Source organism: Anastrepha ludens, chromosome 6 (genome assembly GCF_028408465.1).
Source record: "Anastrepha ludens isolate Willacy chromosome 6, idAnaLude1.1, whole genome shotgun sequence".
Lineage (NCBI taxonomy): Eukaryota > Metazoa > Arthropoda > Insecta > Diptera > Tephritidae > Anastrepha > Anastrepha ludens.
Genome location: NC_071502.1, coordinates 55,878,024 through 55,900,371, shown reverse-complemented (window position 1 = coordinate 55,900,371; position 22,348 = coordinate 55,878,024). Strand labels below are relative to the sequence as shown.

General features: G+C 34.7%; 1 protein-coding gene across 1 annotated transcript in view; it reads left to right on the top strand.

Annotated features, from left to right (window-relative positions):
• The window catches only part of LOC128868855 (uncharacterized), a 218,410-nt gene that overhangs the window by 144,978 nt on the left and 51,084 nt on the right, over positions 1-22,348 (top strand). The window contains exon 5 of the mRNA XM_054111401.1: positions 12,419-15,212. Coding sequence (XP_053967376.1) covers positions 12,419-15,212 — 2,794 coding nt within the window. The remainder of the gene's footprint in view (positions 1-12,418; positions 15,213-22,348) is intronic.

Below are 22,348 nucleotides of genomic sequence, written 5' to 3'. Positions count from 1 at the left end.
CTTTCCATGTGCTTCTACCAATTTTCGAAGCACACGTGCCCTATTTTGGTTATCAGTTCTGCGTTTCCGAAACGACCAGAATTTAGATCCGGCCAAGGACTGTCGCTTTCGCAGTATTCTTCAATAATGTATTTGAAGTATTTTGTAAGGTCACAACAACACCAAAACAGCCTTCTTTCAAGATGCCAAATATTTCTGTAATATTGAATGTATGTATGTAGAGAGAGCTGATGCCAAACATGCCTCACACGTGTATAACGATCTTACAATATCCGTTCTATCTGCCTTTTATTGATCGACCCCAACTCTAGATTCGTTTGTTTGTTGGACAAGTTGAAGACGACAATACAGATTGGTACGAAAATTTAACCTAAAGACCTGCCAAGGATGTATTATTAAGTAAGTATCAGCTAGGGCCGATTTTATATCCGAGACAATTTTCCATTACTTGAGTGATTTTGTTTTTCTGATTTTTCTGGTTAGAGTACCAACCCCGTGTAACGACAGTGGTATACTTGCTGCTACACGTCCTTCACCCACTTTCAGCCGCATCTAACTTGGTGGACAATTGCTGGAAAAGTTCCCCGCTCTAGTTTGTTTCCAACTACATTCACTACACCAGGGTTGGTTACCCGATTTTTCGAAGGTACTTGTGCGGCCGCCGTAGCCGAATGGGTTGGTGCGTGATTACCATTCGGAATTCACAGAAAGGTCGTTGGTTCGAATCTCGGTGAAGGCAAAATTAATAAAAACATTTTTCTAATAGCGGTCGCCCCTCGGCAGGCAATGGCAAACCTCCGAGTGTATTTCTGCCATGAAAAAGCTCCTCATAAAAATATCTGCCGTTCGGAGTCGGCTTGAAACTGTAGGTCCCTCCATTTGTGGAACAACATCAAGACGCACACCACAAATAGGAGGAGGAGCTCGGCCAAACACCTAACAGAAGTGTACGCGCCAATTATTTATTTTTTTTTTACTTGTGCTTGAGATTAACAGGGTTTGCCACTTGAAGGTGAGAGTAGAAAGTAGGCCGCAGAGGCTATGTAATATGCATTAGTATCCTCCTGCCAAGGCTACCGCTCGATCCGAAAGAAATGCCCAATGAAAATTCAGCCGCTGGATTCAAGTCAGACGCCATTGTTAGTCGCCAACTGTTAGCAGACGCTAAAACGTTGTTTTCGAATTGTTTAATTCACCCTGCGTATTTTATTTCCGCAGTACCCGACATATCTGCCGAGTGTTTACCTATCCACCACATGGGGAGGCATCCGATAGCGGAGATAGCAAACTCCGCTCTATAATGTAAATTTCCGCCCTATGCTCTAACTAAGCCCAGCACATCTTTAAAGTTGTACACCATTTTTGAACTGAACCAAAATTTTAACCAAATTTGTAATTGATTATAGAATGTATATATTACTTTGAATTGTTCCAAGGAATAAATAATAATCAGCTATGGTATGGCAACAATAAAAAAGAAAAGTTTTAATCGACATGGAAATGTTAAAAAAGTGTAAAGAGGAGGTCGTACTAAGCAAACCTACTTGTTTCTCAAGCCTTGGGCCTTTAAAATATTTAATTTTTTAACTCATAGGAAAACAATTAATACCAAAGCCATTCAATAACCATTGAATTCTTAATCATATTTTCCGTAAGTAGAATTGAAGCACATGAAACGCAAAAGTTCATCATAAACACCTGTTGAATATAAATGCAGCTGATATGCAAACATGCGCTACACATACGCCGCTACAAATGTTTGTGTATGTGTATGTATGGATATGTAAAATATTTTAACATGAAATAAATTTGTTCTCAACAGGTTAAATTCACTGCACGTCTGTCCGTCAGATGAATATTTAACTTGTGCTTACATACATACACACATACGAGTATACTACAAGTGTGCCCGTATTTGAGTGACTAAACGCTGACCTTTTCAAAAACAACAAATAACGCAATAATATAAATATTTAAGTGCGCCACAAATTTGTACCAGTACAATCAATTTAACAAACAATTATTCTTTATAATAAGAAAAGCGTGTGTTTTTGAAAACAAGAAACTAAAACGAAATAGAAGTTATGGCAATTACTGCAATTTAACCTCAAGTGTCCGTCAAATTTGAAAACAAACACATACACACATACACACTCACACTCAAAAACAAAGCCAATTGCTAGTTAGTACTTCTAAGCGGCTAACTAAACAAATGCGAGTAGTAAAAATTTGTGCACAGAAGGTTACGCCTTGGTTAGTTTTCATTTAATAATTCATAGTAGAAGCGCCATCAACCGATTGGCTCGCATACTTTGATTGCCCACTTGCTGCTTGAGTTATAGTAAACATATATTTTGTGCATACATATTTGCGTAGAATTTTCGTTTAATTAAAATTTACCAATGTTACACACAGCTACCAATTAATGTTATGTACGCCTGTGTTTTTGTATATGGCACATATCCACCCACTCTGCTTAATGGCCACTGTACAAGTTGGTGGCTAACAAATTTGTTTTTAATTCATTGTCTAACGTAAGAACTAGCATTGCGCTTGACTTAGCCACTGCCAGTAACTAACTAACCGACTGTCTAACTGACTTACTCCACTAGACTTTACTGCTGACCCACTTTTTGCGAAGGCCAACTGCCAATTTTCTCGTACAAAGTTGTGTAACTAATATTTTTCCCTGTTAATTAGTATTTCCTTCGTTTGTTTCTATGTTTTTTGTGCGATTTACTTTTTATGTTTTTTGATTTACAATATTATTTTATTGAAGAACTTTCAAATTCTTAGACGATTACAAGCGTTTTTGAATTCATTGCACACGAAAAGGGAAAAGGATATGGTTTTGTGGTATGTAGTCAGTAAGAACAATTATTTATTGATTTCAAAATAATTACATAAATATATATATCCGAGTGTATTTCTGCCATGAAAAAGCTCCTCATAAAAAATATCTGCCGTTCGGAATCGGCTTGAAACTGTAGGGTCCCTCCATTTATGAAATAACATCAAGACGCACGCTACAAATACGAACGATCTCGATCAAACACCAAAAAAGAGTGTACGCACCAATTACATATATATAATTGGAGATATATATATATATAAGGCCGGGTCGATTTGTGGGGAGACAAAAAAATCGCCCATAGCTCTGTGAAAATCATATTCTAGGGATCAAAATAAGAAACTTTGCCGAAGGAAACATACCCAATTTAGGTCGAACTTCTTAGTTTCTTTTCTATAACTCACTTAAATTAATTTTTTCATTTACATATGTTCTGACTAAATAAATTTCTTAAGAGAAAAAATAAATAATAAATATTATTATAAATAAATAAAAATAAAGAAAAAACATAACCATTTACCTGGATTTTTCATGTAAAGGCCAAAAATGGTGATATTTTTAAATTGGGGGACATCAGAATTCGTTTTAGAGGTATGGTTCCTTCGGCAAAGTTTCTTATTTTGATCCCCAGAATACGATTTTCACAGAGCAATGAGCGATTTTTAAATCGACCCGCCCTAATATATATATATATACACAAGGCCACCGTAATTAACTCGCATAAGTAAATGGACAAAATTAGATATTTTAATTAGAGTAGAAAAGCTAATTGAACTAAGTAGGCAATTGAGTAGTAAAGTCCTCTCTCGACGCACAAAACTAACACTTTATAAGCCTCTCATCATTCCCGTCCAGCGTAGGACGCAGAAGCTTGAACAATGGCAACACTCCGTCCCTTGGAATGTTTGAGAGAAAGATTATACGTACAATGAACTTTTGCACGTTAGCCATGACGAGTATCGCAGACGATGGAACAATGATCTGTATGAGCTTTACGATGACATAGATGTTATACAGCTAATAAAAATCCAACGGCTTCGGTGACTGGATCATGTCGTCCGATTGGAAACAAACCTCCGAAAGTATTCGGTGCGGTACCAGCTAATGATAGCAGAGTAAGAAAATGGCCTCTTCTGCGTTGGAAAGATCAGGTGAAGAAGGACTTGGACCGATTAGCACGAGAAAGAAACGACTGGCGCACTTTGTTAAACTCGGCCTAAATCGCCTTAGGGGTTTCGCGCCAATTAAGAGGAGGAAGAAGAAGAAAGGGAACATATTCGTATAATCCTGAAAATGTATAATAATTCTACTGCATCCCATAACTGTAACGCTTATTAATAAGTTTTGACAATTTATTTGCTTCTCATTTAATTTGAATAAAAATATAGATAATTTTCCATGAAATTTTGTTTCAATTCAAAAAAAATCAACAAAGTTTCAGTCGTTTTAATCGGAGTTTTTAGAGAAATTTGAAGTAACCAGTTTTATAGCTCATTAAATTTTATTCTAATAAAGTGTATACCGAATCGAATTGAGTTTTGAGTTTTTTTTTTCAGATGACAAATGCTCAGAATTTTTTGTTTGTTTTTATATAGAAGAAAACACCCCGAGTCAGGAAAAAGCAACTTTAAAAAATCAAGGGAATGTTTGTGCTACACGAAACTTGCATTTATTATATGAAAATTCAATGGGTCCATATATAACTGCATACTCGAGATTTTTCTGAAATTCTGATTGAAATGTTTGAAATTTGAATTTACTATATTTTTATACAAAAATTATTAAAATTAAATTAGAAACGAACAAACTGTCAAAACTTTTCAGTAAATCCCTGAGCTATAGTTATTTAACGTAGTTTACACTATTTGTGCAGACAAAGTTGAAGTGCAGCACGGCGCTATTTTTTCTTTTTACAGTAGATCAAAATTTCCAAATTTTGGTCATAGAGATCTTTATATTAAGCGTATAAGTTAATTTTTAATAGAAATGAGATTATCAGAGTTCTGTAATAGAATCTCACGAGGGCTTCCCTTTTGATCCAATCGACTCGCATGTTCAAAAGCTTATCAGAAGCTTTCTTTTTATTTTTGTTTAATAAACTGTAATGATAACGGTAGTCATTTCTATATGTCTGCATTAAATGTGATGAAATAATAACACATTTGTGACATATTTAGCAAAGTAATTAAAAAAAATTGCAGCAGAGTAGACGGAAAATGTTTTTCCGAATTCAACAAAACGTTTTAGATATAAAATTATTTCCACAATTTATAACGCAAATGATGAATGAGTATACATATGAAATAGTTTTCAGCAAAAATTTAATTAACTATTCAATCAAATATATAGTGTTCTAAGCAAATTTTATATCCCCCTTGCCCAGATTTGCTCACAGGTAATTTTCTATAGCGTCGAAACAGATGAGCGTAAGGGCTTGGAATTTAATGTAAACATTGATAGAATAGATATGATACGAGTTCAAGGGAAAACAAATTTGAAGTCAAAGCAAAAAAAATCTTGGTCGAAAAAGTTAAGGTTGACATTTTTAAGAAAAAATCCGAACATTTCAAAAAATTCAAAAGGCATTGATCAAAATCAGAAAATCCTAACTAAAGAGAAATAAGAATATTTTGGAAAAAAAATGTTGTAGTTAACTTCTAAGCAGAAGAAGCTTGAGGAGCTATTTCATGGCAGAAATACTCACGCACCAACCCATTCGACTACGCGGGCCACCGTAGTAAATATTTAATAGCATGCTTTATTTTTAAAGAGATATTTTTTGCATACTTAAATATAAATATAAAAACGACTCACCACAAATTGGTATACTTCACAAACCATTTTTATTTAAATCTTAATAAATCATGAAATATATTCAGTTTCTTTCGGTCAAGTGAATACTCCAACCAGTAGTTGGCAAGCGTTGAAAAAGTAATTGCATAATAAATAGTAACCTTGCAGTTGGATCAGTTAACAAATTACTGTCTTAAGTTGCGGTGACGATAGACTCAACTCTGCTATGTAGTTTAGTTGACGTACTACAGGCAACACACCTCCTTTAACGCTTCGATGAGCAACACAAAACAAGCAATTGAAACCGACTTAATGTCGTAGTGGGCCGGACATTTGCTGTCAGCTTCTGACAAAAAGTGCGTGGCGCACAAGTTTACGCACAATGAAGAAGTTACCTGCAACGCACAACAGTGCAGCGAGTCTTGTAATTTTTTGATTAAATTGTATGGTTGATTTCTGCGAGGTAATATTTTTGTAGTACAGTAAAAGGAACTGCTGTGCATTTAACAAAGCCAATGTTTACACTGAGCAAACCTTTCTTAAGAAATCGAAAATATGAAATGGGGGCTGTGAACTTATAGTATGTGTCTTGGATTAGACCCACAGAAATATGGATAAGTAGCACTCTGTGCTTTACTTACATTTTTGGGAACAAACGAAGTAACGTGAAGAGGAAGGAAAAATATGCAAAATTTATGATATTTTTATTTTTAATTTTTTGTATATTTTATGTTCATTTTTTATTTACCTTTCTTTATTTTAGTGTTTTTTTTTCAGTTAATTTTCTCTATATTTTGTTCTCTTCAATTTCACTTTTTTTATTATAATTTAATTTACTTTACTTTGTTTTGTTTCATTATTTTCGTTGGTTTTTTAAATGTATTTGTTTTAAAAAATTTATTTCTATTTCTTAGTATATTTTATTTTTTATTTACTTTTTTCATTTTAGTAAATTTTAGTTCATTTAATTTTCTCTTTATTTTGATCTTTCATTTTAATTTATTTTATTTTATTATAATTTACTTTACTTTGGTTAGTTTCGTTTCATTATTTTTTTTAAGCATATTTAGACTCACTAAATATATTTTTTAGGATATTTTATGTTAACTTTTTTATTTATCTTTGTTTATTTCATCAAATGTTGTGTCTTTTTTAATTTTTGTTTTTTTTTCATTTGAGCTTTTTAATGACTTTTTCTTTATTTGATTTCTTTTAGTTTTTAGTGTATTTTATCTTCATTTTTTAATTTATATTTTTTTATTTAGATAAATTTTAAGGAATTTTGCTTAACTTACTTTTTTATTTATTTTCAATTTATTTTATTTTATTATTTTTGTTTTTGGGTTTTTAGTGCATTTGATTACATTTGATATGTTTTTAATTTTTAAATATTATATTGCATTATTTATGTTTAATTAATTTCTTTACCTTTTTATTTTAATACATTTTGTTTAATTTTCTTTTTTGATTTAATTTTATTTCACTTTATTTTATTATATTATTTTTATTTTTGTATTTTTTAATGCATTTTGTTTTATCTACTTTTTTATTGATCATTTTTTTAATTTATTAAATTTCGTATTATTCTAGTCTTTATCTTTTTTCTGGTTTTTGTGTTTTTAATGCATCTTGTTTTGCATTTTAATAGGTTTTATTCAATTTACTTTTTTATTTTATTATGCTTTGTTTTAATATATTTTTTGCGGTTTTTGTATTTTTTAGTGCATTTTTTTTTAAATTTAGTGAAAAGGAAATGCACACTTTTTCATTGATACTTTTTTTTAATTTACAAAATTTTTTTCATTGTAGTTATTATTATATTTTATTTTATGTAATTTTTAATTCTTGGTTTCAGTGTTTTTATTTTTTTTTTTAGTTTTATTTAATATTGTTCGGTTTTTTAGTGCATCTAAAATCAGCTATTTTATTTCATTTAATTTTGTATTTTCTTTGTAGATTTGATTTTATTTTAATGTATTTCAGTTTATTTTATTATTTTTGGTTTTTGTATTTTTTATATCATACATTTTGTTTCATCTAACACAATTTTTTTTTTCATTAATAATTTTATTGCGCATTTCATTTATATATTTGTATTTATAATTTCTTTAAATTTACTAAAATTTTGTTTCATTTAATTTCTTATTTTTATTAATTTTATTTTATTTTAGATTTATTATCATTTACATATTCTTGCTCAAAAATAATATACCAAAAACTACCGGAACTTCCGATGATGCAGTACTCCCAGGTTGTCGATATCTTTATCATTAAATTTAATGAAATTTAAAACATAAACATTAAAGATTTGGTAGCTGGCCATAGGTGGCTTGGTATACCTTCTTGTACTAAAATTAAGCTGACTTCGTTCAGCCTTGCCACCGATATTCACATGCTAATTAGCGTATATGCCACTGCACAACGGGGTGTGGAAAAAGCCTATGAATACCAGTAAAGTATCTGCGACTATTCGTATGCTTATTGACGGTCGCTGCGGATGTGCTCGAATGCACGCACGCTATGTATATTTGTACGTAATTTATTTGACTACCAAAAGTAGGTATTTGCCATGAAAAAATTATTAGTTGCAACATTTGCACTACTCTATGATTGGTTTTTATTGTCTCCATCAATGCCGCTGTGTAATTCTTGCAATTGTACTCGTAATACTCTTGCATCACAATCACATACATATATAAGTGCACGCCACAAGTAACTCAATGACAGCCATGAGGCGTGGCTAAGTAGAATCCAAAAAAAAGCAAAAGTTGAACAGAACACCACATTTCATTAGCAACAAGGGGCGCGTATAACAATTCTTCTTCTGCATACGAGTATAGATATATTTATACAAGTACATATATATTTATACAAGTACATAGAAGTGTGTAGAGTGAAGTAACTGCCTCACGGATGTGGCATGACAAAATGCCAAAGCCATAAGAAGTCATGTCAAACCACTTTCATTGCTGATGGCAGCCGCCGTACCCAAATAGACGAGCGTCGCGGCAAACTGCTGCACGCGCTGTTGCGAGCGCACACTTCTAGCATTCATTCATACATACATACATACAGAAGCGCATACGTTGTACAATTATGTAGATATGCACGCAAGTTCGTGTGCTAAGCAAGCAATCGGCCTAACGCTGGCCACTTAGCACATAGACCAGTCAATAGTCGAACACTAATTGTGGCATTTGCCTCTTGACTTACTTACCTACTCGTACATAGCTGTGCTAACTTGGCTTGCTGTTACTTAAGTTTCCATATCAAAAACCGTTATTTAAGCCACAATCCTGTTTGGTTTAGAACGAGTTTAGTACGAATTTTGAAATCGAGTGCAGTTTACTTCTGATTATTTTTCTGTTTCTGTTTTTTTATATTACTCACTGTTTTCCATGTATGTGAATATATATGGGTGTGTGTGGAATTAAGCATTAGTTGAACATTTTTCAAACTTTACAAATCGCTCATTCGTTCGCGTACAATTCGAGTATTGCGCAGGCTCAGTGGTGATATTTTTTACTCGTTAGTGTATTTGTCGATCATCGATATTCGTGCAATTTGGTGTTTGGTGTTTTTATTCTTTGTGCTCAAATTTGCAATAGAAGCCACGCGATCGCATGGATGATCGCCAGTGAAGTTCAACAAAGCGAAAGTGAAACTTTGTTTCGCTAACCGCTTAGAGGTTAGCAGAATATTTAAGCCTTTTTCGCATGCATGCATAGACTATTGTTTACAATACAAGGTCTGATTTCAAAAACTGCTCTTAGATATTTCCATAATTCCAAAAACTTTCACAAAAAAACTCTAAAATAACGTGGCACAAAAAGCATTCAATGTTTGTTCAACTGATTAACCAAATTGAAAATTCGAAATGATGAACGGAAATGATTGTTATTCAAAGTAATTTCAATGGTAAGCATCGTGACATGAAATTTTGAAATCCTTAATCTTGAGCAATTGATGCATAAAATAATGTAAAAGCAAATATTATATTGAAAATAGCACGAGGGTAACCGTAAGAGTATCAAATTTGCGGTACTTCAGGTCAGAACATTTTATATGAAATATGAATTTGTATGTACATATTTTTGTAGAATATCTCTGACAAAATGAATCACCATATCGGAATATTTATAGCTTTTGCAAATAACGTCAATCGTATTTGAAACTTGTGAACTACATAGCCAGCTGCAGTATACAAACATACAAGTAATGGAGTACGTAAAAGTCAAAATAAAGATTTCAAAGTTAGTTAACAATAAAATTGGGCGATTAATTTTGCACCAACTTGTACATACATTCAGAGCCGAAAACTTAAAGAAGCTAAGCAGATATGGAAAAGTGCGTACCTTTGTTCACAGTAGCAGCTGCGAGACATATTGGAAAGTTTTGGCCCCATATTTAATTTTTGCTCATCCTTTTGTTTAAATATAGCTCATGCTACAACAAAAACATATAAGATAAAATTTCAAACTTTGTAGGTACAAAAAATATGAATCAATTCAACAAATTTTCATCAAAATTCCTCAGTTTTTTAGAAAATCTTCGAGTAGTCTGTTTTGTAGCTCATGAATTTTAGGACATTAAAGTGCAATTTTGAGTTGGTTCAAATTATGCGCTGATTTTAGAGATTTCTTTTCGCTCAGGTTTTGTGAATTTTCTTGATAAAAAAAATTTCTACAAATTCTCACTAAAAAATTTGAAATCTTGTTGAGAATTTATAACATTTTTTAATAGTCTTTGTACAAAGTTGGAACTTTCAGTTATTTGGTATGTTTTTTTGTTATTGCTTATAAAAAACTTAAAAACATTTAAGAAAAAATACATAAATAGTCAAAACTTGGCAATATGTCGCGCTGCTATTTTTGTGAACACAAATGTACACTTCTATTTTAAAGTTTCTTACCCTCCATACAACACCACTGAAACATATTTCAAGCAAGCCATATAGGTTAAATTAGTTTTTTATCAAGAATTCTCTCGGTGGCCACAGACTTTTCGCAGACTTATCCCTACATGTCCATAACCCATCCCGATCTTTGGATGAGTGCAATCTGCGCCTTCCAAAAGCTTAAAATAAGCAAAGGTAGAAATATGAAAAAAGAAACTTGAAAACTTGTCTTAACGACACCAGAGCCAACTTTAGGGCAATCACAGATTCTCTAGCTGCTCATTTTGGAGTAATACAGTAATGCAATAGGTATCCTGATTAATTTATCTGTGATTAGTGGCTGCGGTTGTTGTTGTTGTAGCAGTATAAATATCCAATATAAATGCTGGGGAAGGCTGGGGTGACAGTCTTTGGCGAAACACAAATCCGGGATGTTCCGCTAACATAACGCCGACTTCCATGAGACGTTATTGATTGCTCTAGCTTTCTCCTTAACAGGTATCTTACCACAGAAGCTTGTCCTCTGGACTGATTACACTAACTTCTCTCTCTCTCTCAGACGATTTTCTCACACACTCGTCTGCTTCCTCATTCTCCTGAGCACCACCATATGCTGGAATTATTTTCGACATTCTTGAAGAAAGGCTTTTCGACATTCTTGAAGGCATATCGAGTTAGTTTCTGCCGGTCTAAAGGACTTGCTCGCCACCTGACTGTCCACAACGAACGTAAGTTTTAAATGACCGAAGGCCACTATGCTTTTCAATGCGGCCGTCACTTAAATTGTTTTATAGTCCATTAAATTTTGTTACAATAAAGAGCAAATTTTAAATGGCTGAAAATTCGCGTTGACGTTTTTGACAATTTTTTTCCTTTCGGTCCGCCGTAGACGAGTGGGTTGGTGCGTGACTACCATTCGGTAGTGTCTAGATTCGAAACCACGGAAATAAGACTCCAGGTGATAGGAACTTTTTTTTTAATAGGGGGCGACCGCTGAGTATTATATTTCTGGAAAATCATCAACGTGCAAACCTTAAATAGAAAGAGAAACTCGGGAAATTACCCAATAAATGGTACTATATAAGCGCCACTTATATATGATATACATATATATTATTTGGGCAGTTTTGTGCATTTTCGCCATGCATTTTTTATATAAGTAGAAGAAAACACCAACAACGTCAACAAGCAAAGTGAAAATCATTTACGAGCTTTTGAACTTAACGTTATTTTTAGCCGATATATGTCACTGTAAAGTTGTACAACAAAAAACAAAGAATGCACGTCGATTAAGGCAAAATTTCAGACCATTTTCTTACTAGTTTTAACATTTTTCCTTTTAATTTATAAAATCCTTGAACTTTAATTGTTGACCCATATTTTTAAAAGAACTCTCTCAGAAACATCTTTTTTTAGGCTATCAATCGGAGTCATTTTAAATCGAGACGAAAAATGTATTCCAAATGCAGTCACTTTCTATTTCGGTTTAGTGAAAAACGCAAGTTTCATTGCCAGCAAGCCAAACCGCATCGCCGCCAGAATGTCCATTTGACAGCCGAAGACACATGTGGTTTGGCCCACTTTTCACGTTGCCACACAACTATTGCCACATGCAACTTAAAGATGTATGAACGAACAAGCCCAAGCACATATATTTATTTACAGCCAAATAAAAACCAATCGTATTTGTATACAAGCGTATGTATTTGTGCATACTCGTATCTAAAAAAACGTATGTACATATGCACATGTATGGCAACGCTTGCACACACACACTAGCTTTAATAAAAATAAATTTCCCTTTTCAACATTTTCACTCAGTTTTTTTTTCTTTGTTATTTATTTATTCGTTTGTGTGTTTGTTTGTCTATTTGCAGTGTTGGCAGTGCAAATTCAATGCCATTGGCAGTCAACAGTAGTGGACGCGCGGACAAATTACTGCAAAATGGCCATAACCACCAGCAGAGCGGCAACAGTAATAATACCAACAACAACGAAAGCAGCAATAATTGCAGCAACAGCAATGTCAGCAGCAGCAGCAGCAGCGGTAAAACAATGATGATGACCACCAATGCCATTAGCAACAAACATACACAACATACACAATACAACACCAACAGCAATAGCCACAACACCAGTAATAATAAGAGTAATGCTGTTACAAGCACAGCCATCACAAAGGCGATAAATAACAGCAACAGTAATAACATAAACATAAACACCAGCAGCAACAACAAGAGCAATAGCAATATTACTAAAAACAGGCTAAACTATGCGAATAGCAATGATGGTTACGCCAGTTTACTAGTCGCCAACAACGTCGATAGTAGTGTGCCTTTCAGAGTAACAACGGCCACGAAGACGGCAGCAGCCGCAACAGCAACAGTGCCAATAGCAACCACCTTAACACCGGGTGCAGCGGTGCGCGTCAAGAAACAGTCTAACAGTTCGACAATCACAACAACGACCACGTCTAGCATTAGCGCCGAACACGACGAAGCGCCGCCACGGGCAAACAACAGCAAAGCTACAACGTCGAAAACAACCGACTCCAAATTGGCACAGAGCGGTGACAGTGAGCGCCGTGGACGCACCAATTCACATCAGTCGCACTATTCGACAGACAAAAGCGGCTCGTCCGGTTACTATAGCTCGAACGTTTGCTCCACATATTCGCTGGACGAGCATATCTATTGCGAACCGGTTATAGATATCCTAAATGTGAGCAATAGTGGTTGTGACGCTGGTGGTAGTGGTAAGTGCAGCAAAAGTTCACGTTTGGAGTGCTCAGACAAAGCAACGGCTGGTGGTGATAACAACAAAAGCACAAAAGCAGCGCTAGGGACAACAGCGTTGGCCAATAGTCACGTGAGGGACATGAGCAGTAAAGGAGGTGCGATAAAACGCGGTTTCGGGCGTCGCAATGGTAGTGCAGCGCCGACAAGTCGAAACGGCGAAAGTGGTATTGCTGGTTGTAGTGAGGTGGATGGCGAGGACGATTGTGATGGCGATGCAGAGGATGAGGCTGCAGCGCGTCATACCAACAGCATTGGCAGGAATTCGAAGAGTGTAGAAGAGACAACGTTTGGCGTGAGCAAAATACCGGCTAGTTTGCAATTTTTACTACAACGGCAAACCTCCGAGGAATATACACCATCACAACATTTCAACGATAATCTGCGTATATTGGAGACTAGCATCGAGAATCTCGATCGCCATTTGAAAAATTTTCCAAGTCTGAGTTCTCACGAACGTATAGCCGCTTTTGTAAAGTCACATCATCATCTTCATCAACACCAACACGTATATCAGCAAATGCCGCTGGCGGAGACTGGCGACAAACTGGCTATCCGTGTACCTCAACATCCGCAACATTATTTGCCCACCATTATGGAAGGTTACGATCCCACCAATCAACCGCGTCGTTCATGGCCCGATGAGATGGTGGATGATTCGCTACTAGATATAGACCTCGACTCATTTTTGCTAGTCAACGAGCGCAATGCTGGCGGCAAGTTGCATAAAAGCGGGCCGATGCGCGATAGTGGCATCGACAATCCCACATTTCTCACCGAAGAGCAAGAGGAGGAGAATAATTATAAGTGTGCAAAATATATCAATTCCTGTCCCGACGATGCATATCGCGTTGAAAGTGATATCGTTGCTGGCATGGGCACAGTTTCGGAAAAGTCCAGTACGGTTGCAGACCATTATATGAAACGCTACGAAGACCAGCTGCATTTCCAGAGCACACGTGAGCTGCTCGAAGATGTACGCGACAAAATACGTTTGCTATCGCAGGCGAGTGGCAGCGCCGGTTCGCATAGCCACGAATTGCACTTGAGTCGTGGTGTACATACCGAACAACTACCATGCGAACTGGAAGGCATGATTAAAATGCTAAAAAGCGAACTGGAAAACTATTTGGATCGCATGAATCAGCACAGCGAATTAGAAATACGCCAACTGTGCAGTGGTCTTGTAAGGAATCATAATATCGTAAAAATGAAGAAGGCATTCGAACGTCGTCGTTCAACGCATAGTCTCGGTACGAACGAATCGGATTACGGCTATATTGGCAACTACGAAGCAATCGGCGATGGTGTGCCAGCGAGTATACGTGAACAGATCGCTTCGATACGTTGCGCGAGTGATCCGAATTTTAAAATGAAACGCAAATCCCTAACCGACGTGTTTCCCATTGCGGAATGTTATGCAGTGTCTGAAAATCTGCAACGTGTACCGTCGCAAGTGTCACTACAGCAACGTCGTCCGTCGCTACCGCGTCGAGATCGTGAACGCTTGGATCAAAGACAACGGGAACGCGATCAAAATATAATCACATTACATGTGCCCACAACACAATTGCAGCGTAATCTCTCGTTCCAACAACCGATATTAAGTAAATTAGATGCGAAAGCATTGGCAATGCCTGCGGCAGATGCCGAAGTTGGTAGCAAAGGCAATCCGAATGCTGGCAGTAGTGCTGCCGGCAACGGTAGCGGTGCTGAATCAGGGGAGTCCGGTGATAAGGACTCGATTTTGGAATGGCACCGAAAGAAGCCGAGCATTTGGGAAATGTACTACGGTACGAATCGTATGAATCAGTCATTGCTGGGCAAGCGCAATGGCATGGTCACGAACAACAACAATCAGGTCACAATGTCGTATGTAAGTGCAACAATTTTTCGTTTAAATATTCGACGTATGTATTGAACTAAATCCGCTTTTCATCATATCTCGGAAAGAATTATTATATATTTAGAAAGAAAAACAGAATATTGGAGACTAAGTTTTAAAATGGGTATGAGAATCGACTGAAATTTCTTATTCTACTTAAATCTTAGTCTATCTCAAATCAAAAGTTTAAAATCTTTTATAATATCGCTGTTAAAAATGCGTATTCCAAATTAAATATTATATATTCAAACCAACTTTCAACCTAAACCTATGCGGGATAGAGTAGCCAAATTAATTAGAAAAACAACTAAAATTTAAATCCTTTTCGTACAATTGTTTTCAATTTTTGTTATTTTATAAACCCATTTCCAAACCTTTTAATTATTTTACAAGTGTTTTTCAAAAATTGAAAGGCATAAAAAAAATTATTTAAAGTTACTTCAGCAGGATTTTTCTCCACTTCATAGAAATTTTATTATAGAGAATATATCCTCTTATCCTAAGAGAACAAAACTCTACTAGCTCAAATGTATGTATTCGAGAAAATTGGGCTGTTCAAGCACAACGCAAATGCTAAAAAACATCTCTATTTCAAATTTTAAGAACACATTGTTGTTTTAGAAGATCTCTGATTTCCCTAGCATTATTTCCGAGCTATAAAAAATTAGCGTTCGAACTAATTACCAACAAATAGTTTTTTCTTTCAAATTATTTTTTAATACCAAAAGAATTTAACATTTGTCTTCATTTTTTGTTTAAGTGACTTCATCTTATAGGACTAATAGTTTTCAATATTAAAATTCTTAAAAAAGACATTTCTTTCAAATTTCAAATTTAAAATTGCGAATATCTTGCAAAATAAAAAAATTATTAAACACAGTTTAGCATCCTAAGGACTAAAAACTTCAGAGCTGAAGAAAAATCTGTGAACCATCTGGAATTAATATCTTCGATAGATTCTAAATCTTCCAACGATAGATTGACGGCTAACTGTATGGTACAATTTTCGTACAAAAAATAACTTTCTTTCTTTTTAGCATTAAAATATACATACTTTAGTTCGCGTAACAAACCGAAGAAAATACCCCCATTATTTGAAAATAATGAATGCTAATAAATAAACCAAAGTCATGAAACTTGCCTCCTGACTTTATCCCACACCTGCCATTTTGATATCCATAATTTCCATGTCTTAATTTATCCTGTTTTTGTTGTTGCCACTAAAACATTTTTTCCAAAATATTACCAAAAAATCAAGGAAATCCATGGTTTTCACTTGACTTTTTTATAACGGTTTTTTTAATAAATTCTTCTGTACATATATAGTAGCTGTAGATGTGGAGTTACACAAAAATATAGACAGCTATGATTGCAATTTATTGTCAGGTAATCTCAACCGTAAACAAAACAAAGCAGCTGCTTTCGGTAACTTTACTGCTTAGCGAATGCTGGATGTTTCTGAAACTTAACAGAGCTTAATTTCAGTTAAGTTCTTCAACAGGTTTCAAAATAGACTAAAATAGAATACTTTTAGTTAACAGTGATAGTCTAATTAAAAATATAAAATTGTTTACAGAATACTTTCGTTCACAGCCAGAGCCGTAACTTTGCGAATAAAAGAGGGTACATTAATTATGACATTTGTTGTGGTAGAGTTTTTGGACAGAAAAAGGTTTTTTCAATAATTTTTACCATAAATATAATTTAATGTCAACAAGAAGATGATGTTTTTTGCGTGTAGCCTGTTATCTGTTGTCAACTAACCCCAAATGTAAACAAAAATCAGCTGTTTCAGTTAACTCCCTTCCGGTGGAAATGTAAGTATTTATCCCACCCTGCAGTTCAGCCATTTAGGGGAAATATACTATTGAGCTATTGGATCGGACCCGTTAACGGGGTGCTCGTACGCAGTTCAAACAGTTACAGGCAAAGTAAATAATCGTTTGCCTTTACATATAAATATTTCAACAGCCTCTGTAGCAGCTTCCGCATTCAATGCAACTAACAATTTTTTTCAATACACACTAACGAAAATGTATCATATAAGGGATTTTCCGTTTTTACTTATTTCAACTTATTTCTGGCAATTAAGTTGAATTCTGAGTTTTGTTGTATCAGAAGACCTGTAGTGTAATTTTATGGTACATGCTTTTGTGGTTTCATAATGTATTTTTACCCGTTGTATGCCTGTATTAGGAGTATTTTTTGGTATTCCCCATAAAACACACAAAACGATCAATCTACAGGGTGGCTGATGAATCTTGCTACATTAAGAAACTCAAATAACTTTATTTTTAGTGTATGGAATTCATTTATTTTTTTTTTTCTAGTTGAAGGTCATTAAATTTTATTAAATGTAGCTTAACTAGTTTTAAAAATAATTGAATTTAAATGCCCCCCATGCTCGTTGACACAAGTGCGGGATCTTAGTAAAAAGTTGTTCATTGCTGCTTAGAGAGTTGCGACAGGAATAGCCGCAATTGTTGCCCGAATGGATTGTTTTAGTTCATCCAAATTTGTTGGCTTTGTTTTATAAACTTCTTGTTTACATAAACCCCACAAGAAAAAGTCAGGTGCAGTAAGGTCAGGCGACCTGGGGGGCCAACGAAATTCGGAGTTTCTTGAAATCAGTTTATTGTGAAATTTTCGTCGCAACTCTGTCATAACAGTCTGGGCTATGTGAGACGTTGCCCCATCTTGTTGAAACCACACAGAGTTGAAAGGAATTCTCTTTCGGTGTAGTTCTGGATAGAAAAATTCTTTCAGCATTTTCAAATAACGGTCTCCAGTAACCGTAACGGTGTGACCATTTTCTTCAAAAAAATAAGGCCCGACAATACAGCGTGAAGAAACCGCACACCACACTGTCACGCGAAGAGGATGCAATTCCGTCTCGTGGAGTACTGTGGGTTAGAAGTACTCCATATTCGACAATTTTGTTTGTTCACATTGCCGTTTAAATCGAAATGGGCCTCATCAGACATGAAAAGGCAGTTTAACATGTTTTGGTCTTCTTCCACCATTTGCAGGATCTTCTGGCAAAATTCCAAGCGAATCGGCAAGTCTGCTGCATTCAGTTTGTTAACCATTTGAATTTTGTAGGGAAATATGTCTAAATCTTTGTGCATTATTGTTTGCAAAGACTGTCGGCTGACACCAAGTTGAGCAGATAAGCTTCTTGTTGAAACCCTTGGATTGCTTTGTATAGCTGCAGCTATAGCAGCGATCGTTTCCTCCGTCCAAACTGGTGGGTTTCGATGATAAGGCCTTCTTGCGACTGTTCCTTGCTCAGCAAAATTATTCACCAGTCTCATTATGGTCCATCTGCTCGGGGGATCGCCGCCAAACATCCGCCTGTACTCTCTCTGTACCAAAACTACGGACTACAGTGCGTGATAGCGGCGGACTATCCAAATTCTTGTTTGCGTGTCCCAGTTATCCATTTTAATAAATTTTAAAGATCAATCTGCAAATTAAAACAAAAATGGAACAGATAACTTAAAAAGAAAAAAAGTTATTCAATTTTTTTTTGGTAGCGGCTTTCATCAGCCACCCTGTATTAAGGAGTTATAGATTCAAAATGTTTCTGTGAAAATTTTGACCCTCTAAACAAATTTTGACTTAAACTGTGAAATCACCTACCGTACGTCTGTCGGTATATGTGTTTTTTGTTCCTTACCAGAATCTGTTATTTGTTGCTTTCTTTTTTCTTTTATCCAGCATTATTATTTTCAGTGCTGGTGACTCAAACTACCTTCGTTTTTTACTCTACCAAATGACTTGGCGCCACCTAAGAAAAAAATTTCTATATTTAAATACTCTGTTAATCAATAAAATAATGCCCTTAGTTTAAACTAAATCAAAATTGTCAAGAATGCCGACAATGTAAGTTTTAATAAGCAAAAATATTTATTATTAATGGCGTTACGTAAAATTAGTTGCATACGCATATTTATCATTTTGCAATTAAGAGTTATTTATGTAATAAATATAAATAACAAAAAAACTTGCAAGTTGAAAAATGCAAACGCGCTTCAGCGCCTTTAGCCTGACTTGCAGACTAACTGACTGACCGCTTGAGCAGCAAGCTGAATAACAGGCATTCTTTGGCAAGTCAGTAACGTGCATTCTGTGGCAAATTGGTAGCGTCGAAGAATGTGGGCTGCATGCAGAAATTCTATTAAGTTTAAATATTTATTACCTTTTTCAAATACAGTTTAAATTTCAATGCGTTAATTTAAGTGGCTGTTATGTGAAAAATGTTAATAATCCCTCAAGCATTACAATTTGCATAGTTGCTTTATTAATGGCAATTTATTTTTCGGTTTGACTCATTTGTAATTTTTTCGAATTTTCTACGCACAACAGCCTGTTCAAACAAATACAAATAATTGTCAATCAGTATTATATAATCACTTTAGGCATTTGTAATTGATATATCAATTGACAGGGGGTATATTCATACACACACACACACCTAGGTATATATGCACACGGGCTTAAGCGCACATATGTATTTTAAAATTACTTTAGTTTATGCAATTATATTGAATTTTTTTTACTGTGTAATGGCAAGTTAATAACTTCAATTACTTTAATTCGTTTACAGTTAGTTGTTCTTAACAAGCACAGATACACACATGCACACAAGCCATTTTTGCAACAAAATTTGACGGCTAGTATAATAATTAAAAATTTCATTTAAAAATTGCATTGGGTCAGGGACGTGTATTTACAACTTCACCCTCTTCCTCGCACCGATCACGGGTAACTACATATGTACTACATACACGTGTGTATATGTGGTAGGCGCCCGATTTCTGGCAGCGCTCTAAACTCTTTACTTACATAAAGGCAGGCAATAAGCACGGTAACAACACACAACTGGCACTGTACATACACACATACATATGTAGTTGATTACCATGCAGAGAAGTCTGCTAGTTCTGATCAGTTTGGCAGGCATACATATGTATGTACATATGCGTATATGGGTATCTCCTACGAAATGCCAATTGCCAGCTTATACATTTGACAGTTAACGAACTAGTTCATAATAGATGAAAAAACAACTAATAAAATTTGTAGCGAAAATCCCCAGTTTTAGTAAAATAAAAATTGCAAGTGAATATTCCAAATTATATTATTGCAAATTAAAATACGTATGCCATAAATTTTGTGTCAATGTTTACATTTGTTCTACATACTATACTCCTCTGTATACTCTACAAGCCCCATATGCATATGGACTTATGTATACTTAGTATATATTAACAAGTTTTTACCATTTATTTATATTTTTCTCTGAATTTGTTTTTTATAAGAAATAAAGAAAAATTAAATTTTCTTAAAAATTAAACTTTTTAACCAGAATTTTCAGAGAATATTTGTATACTTATAAAGGGTTTTTCAATTGGCGCGGGTCGATTTTAGCGCCCTGTGGCAGCCATTTTGTTTTGGTGACATCTGTCAAATCTTTTGTTTATTATTCAGTTGTTTATGCCAAATCATCATGGCAAGTTACACGATTGAACAGCACGTTCAAATGATAAAACTTTATTACCAAAATGAGTGTTCATTAACGCAAACGTTGCGCCCATTTTTCGGTAGACGTGGTGGCCCTTCCAATTTCTTATGGCCCATATTGAACCATATGGACCTAGACGACATGTGGTTCCAGCAGGACGGCGCTACGTGCCACACAGCAAACGCCATTTTATTCCATTTCAACATCTACCCGCCCTTATTGAAAAACCCTTTATTATAAAAGTTCACATGACTTAAAATTCTCACTGAAGAAGAAAACAATTATCAAAAACTAACGAGAATTTGGTGCCACTTCAAATTTGCACTAAATACTAGCATTAAATAGGTTATAAAACGGCACATCCAGAAATTTTCTAAAAATTTTGAATAAAAAGTTTGAAATTGAATGATTTTTTAAAAATTCGGCACAAATCTTGAAACTTCGATGTATGTTGTTCTTGTTATAGAATGAAATTTATTTTTATACCACAAATAATTAAAATTAATTTGAAAAAAATATAGCTAAAACTTATCAATATATGGTGACGTCATCATTATGTAACTCGTTTAAGATTATATTTTTAAAAACCATGGGTTGCAAAATTTTAGTTGTACAAATAAAAATTAGTAACTATTGCTATTTAAAAACATGACAACAGTGAAAGCAACAAACATAATAGAAAAATATTTGTTTGCATACACCCCTTTTTGGTCCACTTGCAACTAGTATAATTCTAGTCCCTACCGAACTGGTATGACATCTACCATCAAATATCAATTCATAAACTAGAATGTCTACTGTGTAGTTTGGCTTTTTACTGCAGAGTAGGTACATACACTTTTATACACATACATACATACATGCATACCTAAGTAATTAACTTCTATAACGCGTGGGATTTTGCGCAAATTTTGTAAAGTTAATTGAACTGGCCAAAATTCAAATGGGTTGTCCATACAATATGGTGTAAATTATTTTTGAAGTCTATTATCAAAATATTTTAATTGCAAGCACCTAGATACAGATATACATATGCACACTTCTATATGCTAGCAATTGCATGTATCTACTTCTCTATTGTAAGCACGTCGTTCATAATTACCTGTTACTTGTAGTCGATTAGAAGGTAAACAAAACAATATTCCGAAATTTTGCCAAACTTGTAGAAAACAAGTTCATGTTTTTCATTTTTCGAATGCACCAGCGCTGGATCAAATGATTGCACTGTGCGGCAACATATCTGCAGAATGGACATAGTGCTTATTTACATATGTACAGGGTGGCTGATGAATTTTGCTACATTAAGAAACTCAAATAACTTTTTTTTTAGTGTATGGAATTCATTTATTTTTTTTCAAGTTGAAGGTCATTAAATTTTATTAAATGTAGCTTAACTAGTTTTAAAAATAATTGAATTTAAATGCCCCCCCTGTTCGTTGACACAAGTGCGGCATCTTAGTAAAAAGTTGTTCGTTGCTGCTTTGAGAGTTGCGACAGGAATAACCGCAATTGTTGCCCGAATGGATTGTTTTAGTTCATCCAAATTTGTTGGCTTTGTTTTATAAACTTCTTGTTTACATAAACCCCACAAGAAAAAGTC